The sequence below is a fragment of the Akebia trifoliata genome, chromosome 1, assembly GCF_017979445.1.
Source record: "Akebia trifoliata isolate Shusen 1 chromosome 1, ASM1797944v1, whole genome shotgun sequence".
Lineage (NCBI taxonomy): Eukaryota > Viridiplantae > Streptophyta > Magnoliopsida > Ranunculales > Lardizabalaceae > Akebia > Akebia trifoliata.
Genome location: NC_141375.1, coordinates 29328746 through 29335223, shown reverse-complemented (window position 1 = coordinate 29335223; position 6478 = coordinate 29328746). Strand labels below are relative to the sequence as shown.

General features: G+C 38.5%; 2 protein-coding genes across 2 annotated transcripts; both read left to right on the top strand.

The window, feature by feature from the left end:
• Nucleotides 1–624: 624 nt before the first annotated feature.
• Nucleotides 625–3130, top strand: LOC147411557 (zinc finger MYND domain protein). Its single transcript, XM_086449804.1, has one exon. It carries the CDS (start codon nt 1037–1039, stop codon nt 2936–2938), a length of 1902 nt encoding a protein of 633 aa, XP_086305930.1. The 5' UTR covers nt 625–1036; the 3' UTR covers nt 2939–3130.
• Nucleotides 3131–5094: 1964 nt separating this feature from the next.
• LOC147411556 (HSP20-like chaperones superfamily protein) lies at nt 5095–5872 on the top strand. Its single transcript, XM_086449815.1, has 2 exons — nt 5095–5351; nt 5420–5872. The coding sequence occupies exons 1-2, from the start codon at nt 5192–5194 to the stop codon at nt 5674–5676; spliced, it is 417 nt and encodes a 138-aa protein (XP_086305941.1). The 5' UTR covers nt 5095–5191; the 3' UTR covers nt 5677–5872.
• Nucleotides 5873–6478: the final 606 nt, after the last annotated feature.

The following is a 6478-nucleotide window of genomic DNA, read 5'->3' as shown; positions in this document are numbered from 1 at the left end:
TTTAACAAAATTGGAAATACAAATACAAATACAAAAACTAGAACAATATATAAATTTTGGAAAATTGTCCTCTTTTATACTTATTACTTGGTGACTTGTATTTCTTGTGAAGAGGAGATCATCCTCACTAAAAATAAGTCTATTGCAAAACTTCTAACCTCATCAAAATTGATTTTTTTTTTAAAAAAAAAATAGACGAGTTATGATTCTTAAACTTATTTTGAGGGGATTAAAATTTTTAAAATAGACAAATTTTTTGTGAGGATGATCTTCTTATCATAGAGATCATCTTCACCAAAAATTATCTTATTCTGAAATTTTTAACTCATATAAGGTAAAACAATTCTACATGTTATGAGTTTCTCTTATTATTATTACATGGGATATTTTTATAAGGAGATACTATTGTCATAGGTACTTTTACTAACACCATACTAATACTCATGCAAATAGTCAAAGATTTGTAAAAGTTGGTGTGGCGTTAGTAAAAGTTGGTATGACAATAGTATCTTTCTTTTATAATTACCCAAATATGAAATACCTGAACACAATTTCGGTTGATTCCACATATCACAGGATCTCGTATTTTCCTAAAAATAAAATAATTTCCGACTCATTTTCCACGTAAGCAAATAAGATACAGTGTGTCTTTGAAACAAATCTATAATTGAACTTCTATACTCTTTAACTACTTCGAGTCCATTATCCACAGTTGATTTCGAAAATTTTGATCTTCAGATGCAGTATTTCTACTAGATCTTGATATACGTACAAATCTACATTCGAAGAGCTTTAGATGGATACCTCAAGCTTCTTCAATGGTGGACTGTAGATCATTTGGTTATCCTTCTAAGCAGCTTAACCTTTATCTGGATCTTTCTGCTTAGGGCTTCAGATCTGGAACAAAACGGAGGTAATCACTCTTGAAAACTACGAAATTCTAGGGTTTATTACAAAAATTTTGAGTTTTAGGGCTTTGTTAGGGTTTAAGCGATCTTCAAACAAAGGGAGTAGCTTTTTAGGTTTACTGTGAACCATGGATGTGCATTTGAAGGATCTGTTCTCCAGATTCCAGGTTCAGTTTGGATCCGGTCCAGGCCTTGGCCCTGGATCCGGAACTTGTCTTCTTAAGGTCGATGGAATCGTTCCTGGTTTCATCAAATCGCTTTTTAGAGCTTCTGCATCTCTTTACAGAACTGATCCATGGAAAAGATTGCGACCGGGTCATCTTTTTGGTATCCGAGTTGGTAAAGACTCGGACTGGATCGGAAAGAGACAACCTTTCCCTTGTGTCCAATTCATTGGTGGTGATGGTGGAGATTTAGGTTTCAATATGTTTCGATCTGAGAATGACGCTCAGAGGATGACAGGTTCTAGAGAGACAATTCGGGTTCCGAATGTCGAGGTTTTGAGGGTTACTTTCGAACCGGAGTCCTTGATGTTCCTCTCTAATAGGAGGATGATCAGGTCTTTATCATTGGAAGCTTCGGGTACTGATCGGTTCCCCACCATTGATGTCGCCCGTTGCACTTCCACGGGCAGGCTTCAGTTTAGAAATCCAACACTCGAAGAGCTTAGATTTGTCTACGCGTTCATGAAGGCGATTACTATGGTGCACCCATTGCTTCAGGAAGACAAAGAAACTACTCCAAAGTGGTCGAGATTGATGGGTTTTGAACCATTTATTGAAACAGTTGACGTGCAATGGTCTCTGGAAATGGCCAAGGGTTGGGACATTGTTGCTGTTACGGTCTCATACCCTCCCGGTCAGGCTTATGATGAAAAAGCTAGCTCTGCTAGCTCGACCCCCACTAAGTACGCTGAACCACCAAAGGAGGACGAGGAGGCCTTCGATGATGTAAAGGTTTATTCTTTTGCCGGAACAAGGCAATGTGCCATGTGTGAGAAGGAAGTCCATGGAGAACAATCTCTATGTTGTGGGAGATGTCGTGCAGTCGTCTATTGTGGACCTAATTGTCAGAAGCAGCATTGGAAGGAAACTCACAAGAGCAGATGTGGTCTTTACAAGGCCATGATGGAAAGAGAAGAAGAGCTAGCCATGAATATCTTCACGTTCCCATGTTTTGTTGAACACTCGTGTAAATGGCTTGAATCGTTGGGTCTCCATCACAAGGGCATGTGGAGGAGAAATTGTGATTGTTATTCACACTGCCCATTTGGCCTCCTTCCCATTAAAGGTGGATTATCAGACTCATGGGGTGGTCTAGACGATGAATACTACCCTCACGATTCACCTTTTCCTGGCCATATTCGTGATGGGATTTCGAGTCCAATGCTTCTCTCTAGTTGGCATGAGTACTACAACCTTCGGTCTTTGCCGCCTTCAAGCCCTGTTTCTGCCATACTATCCTACCCATTGACGGTGTGTTACATATTAATGGCCCTCAGCATCGGTTCGAAGAATCTTTTGCTCAAGGGAAGAGAGGTGATACTGCACTACCTTGGCCCCGAAGGAGAGTTGGACTGGATGCCAGCTTTCACCGAGATTGGGCACCTACTCAATGGGTTGGGTAATTTACAGATAGTAATGGTAGGTCCTGAAGTTCCGTCTAATTTGTCGGGGACAGTGTCTGGGATAAGTAGTAGGGTGAGGGTGAATTTCGTGAAGGGTCTTTATCAGGAAGAAGCCACGTACTTGCCTTCACCCCATGTTGTTGTTGCACTGAACTGTGGACTAGAGAGCTACTCGAGCTGGGGTGGAGCCCTGGACTTGATTAAATCCATGAATGTTCCTACCTTCTTCACTGATCAGTCTGAGCTTTTCTGTGCAAATGCTAAACAGGTTCTTCGAGGTGCAGGGCTGCATATTACCCACCCTGTGACACCCAACCCATTTCGTTCTCCAGTGAGGAATCAAGGACCTTCTAGTAATCTCCCATCATATAACAATGGTTTTGTGCTTGGGGTGAACACTTGAGATGGGAGCATGAATAACTGAATCTTATTGTTTGTATCTTGTGTTGATGAATTGGTTTTCGATTTCAATTAATTCAAGGATAAATATTGAATATCATATTTATTGAAGCATGTTGTATTCTTTTCGTCAAACTATATTACACTTCGTAGTGTAAACATAATTTGTTGTTGTCTTCTATATTTTTTCATTGCAGATTTTTCTTAGTCATACAGGCCATTATCTTCCATTTCCTTTACAATGATATTTTTATCCAAATCTCCCTTTTATTTTCTTTATTTATGATAGTTTGTTGGCCACTATTGCCTAAAATTTTCCCTTTAGAAACCAGCTTCTGCTATGGTGGATACTAAAGATCAATTATGGTGTTTGGATATTGTGGTTCTCGTCATTGTGAAAAGAGGGAAACAAATGCAGGAAATGATGTGATGAATGGAAATGAAAAAGGGCTGATAAAATATTCACCTGATAGGAGACCAAAAGGGGGTGGGTAGGTTGAGGAAACGACAAAGCAAACCCATGGCAACACAAATTGTTCAAGGAAGCATGTTGCTACGTGTTTTCCAAGTTCATAACAGTTGTTCCACGCATCGTTTTGTTGTTGTTGTTTCCGTTGAAGTTTAGGATTTATTTTCCAACTATAGGGCTGTTGAAGACGCCCATTTCTCCCAGTTGTGCTCATTTTGTGGGAAATGCAATTCTGGCAAGCTATGGTTCTCCTATCAAAACACTGGTATTATCTATTATCCTTCAATTAATGAACTATTTGGTGTGCCCAAACGTATGATGCTTAGTCTAATGGGGAACTTAAAGTTTTTTTATTTTATTTTATTTTTTGATAGGTAGAATGATTCCATTAAAGAAGAATGCAAAGATGTTGTAAAGGTCAAGAAGACTGACCAAAAAGCAGAGAAGAAAACTTACAAACTAGGACTCCACGCTTGCATCCATATTTAGAAGCAAGATCATCAAAGAAAATCCATCATCAGTACTTGAAAGCTAATAACTAATGAAATAAGAGAGATTTTATCCCTAATTTTTTACTTATTACACCCCAATTAAAAATAAGGAAAATAAGTAAATTATTGAGAATAAGTAAAAGTTGGAGTGCCAATAGAAACTCTCTCATTTTTTGTTGTCATTAGATTGCTATTTTGTGGGTTTAAGATTTTATATGAGGCTAAACATAATTGTAAACAACTACTACAATTGTTTGAATGAGTGTTATAATGTTTTGTAATGTTATGATTATAATTTGAGCCAAACCTTTGTCATGTTTGAATGATATGTTTTAATCTATAATTGGGATAGGATAAATATTCTAAAAAATTGGGGTGTTGCAAGTAAAAGTTGGAGTGCCAATAGCATCTCTCTAAAAGAATATCATGAAAATCCTCTTCCTTTCCTTCAAAAGTCCTACAATTGCTCTAATTCCAGAGGGCTTACCACACATCAAAAGGGAGTCTCATGTATTTGTTCCTGTCGTTCAAGAGCTATGTTGCTCCCTGTCAAGGAGAGCTGTTTATGACAACTTTTAGTGTGCATATCGGTTTTGCTTAGTCCGTATTGGGTTTGTGAAATACAATGAACCACGTACTAACCAATTTAAAAACCAAACTATTCTTGTTCGCTTTATTGTCATTGGGTTCGATATGTGCAAGCAAAACCAAACTAGTGAACTAAGAAATGAATTATCTCAACTTATCCCTATGAACAGGTTTATTCTAGGCTGGTGAACCCAAATTTGAACTCGACAAATAAGGTAACAAACTAGTGAACTAAGAAATGAATTATCTCAACTTATCCCTATGAATGGGTTTATTCTAGACTGGTGAACCCAAATTTGAATTCGACAAATCAGATAACATAGATTGGATTACTCTGGCTGGATCAGAAGCTATATGTTTGGTTTTGACAGTTAATAGTGGATTGCAGATTTGTTATAGTTTAATACTCTGTTTCTTTCCCCCTTTTTTCTACAATTTATAATGGTTTGAAAGGGACTGTTATAACAACAGAAACAGTGGGCAAAAAATCCCTAAGTGGTGTTCCAGTAGTAGATTCCTCTTGTTTGCAAGGGTGTTCTAGTCAATTCACGTTAATAGTCCTCCCACACCTTACATTTCTATTTTCCCAAAGATAGATGGCCAAACAGTATTCTTAATTTGAGAGATCAATCACCTTTGAAATTTAAACCCAATTTTGTCTATAAATATTCAAACAACTCTTTTCCTCCCCCCACTTAATATTCACACCATGTCCATACCTTCAAACATAGAAATGGACTTCTCCTTCTACCCATCTTCATGGCCCTTCTTAACTTCACCTATTCTCTTCCCCTCCATTATCACCCCAGAAAACTACATCCACTGGACCGAAACGCTCGACTCTCACGTCTACACCGCGGTCCTAACCGGTAATCTTTAACTCATTAGAGACTCCTTTGGCCTTAGAATTATACTTATAATTTAATTGCTATAACAGGTGTGAGGAAGGAAGAAATTAGAGTAGAAATCGAAGACTCGAAATATCTTGTAATTAGAACGGAGGCCATCGACGAGGCCACAAAACCTGCAAGGAGCTTCAAGAGGAAATTCCGGCTTCCGGGTTTGATTGATATTGGTAGAATCTCTGCTGGGTATGAAGATGGGATCCTCACAGTAACTGTACCGAGACGACGGTTTTGCATCGATCCTACCGACTTGCCGGAGCGACAGGAGGTTCTTGCACCAGCAGCTTAAATTTAGATATGATTTAGCTTTCTAAGGTTTCTGTCACAAATTTTACTTTCTTTACTTAGTTCAAATTAGTAGGAATCATAGGGTTGTGACTTGTGAGTCCTGGGTGTGAGGATATTGATTCTTGGACTTATGTACAGAGATCTATAAAAAGTAATTATGGATTTTGGATTGGGAATATTCAAATCAAAAGGCCGATAGAATCCATTACTAATTCTACATGTCATGATTGGTTACTAGACATTAGCTCTTGGCCCTCCAATTAATGACCCACCTCTTGAATCTAAATCAGAATTGGCTGAAATAATAATAATAATCCACTAATAATTTACCAAAAAAAGTCTGTTTGTTGGTCGGTTAGATTTATTTCAATCAGTCCAATCTTACACCGTGGTACATGAATTGAACGGCCCAGATAGATGAGTCAACCGGAAGAAAGGGTGGGGTTTGATCACTTATCGGGAGATATTTTTGGGCAAAGGAATCTTGGGGGGGGGGTTGGGGGGGGGGACCACTTTTAGGTAAGGGGATGAGAATCTTGTTAGGGTTAGACGATATTTGTGGAGGGTCATGGGGCCCACCAGTTCATGGCAACTTGCAAACACACATGATCCATGTGCTCCACCAAATCTCTATTTTTTTATTTCCTTAAATGCACCTTAGCCAATGAAACCGGCTTGGAAGAAAAAAAAATTGGGAAATTTTTAGTACGTAGGTTCACCCAGGCGTAGACCCATGGTTTCAAAACTCGTCTGAGATCAAGACGTGTCATCTGAGTTGTCTTGATATCACCCAACAACAAGAC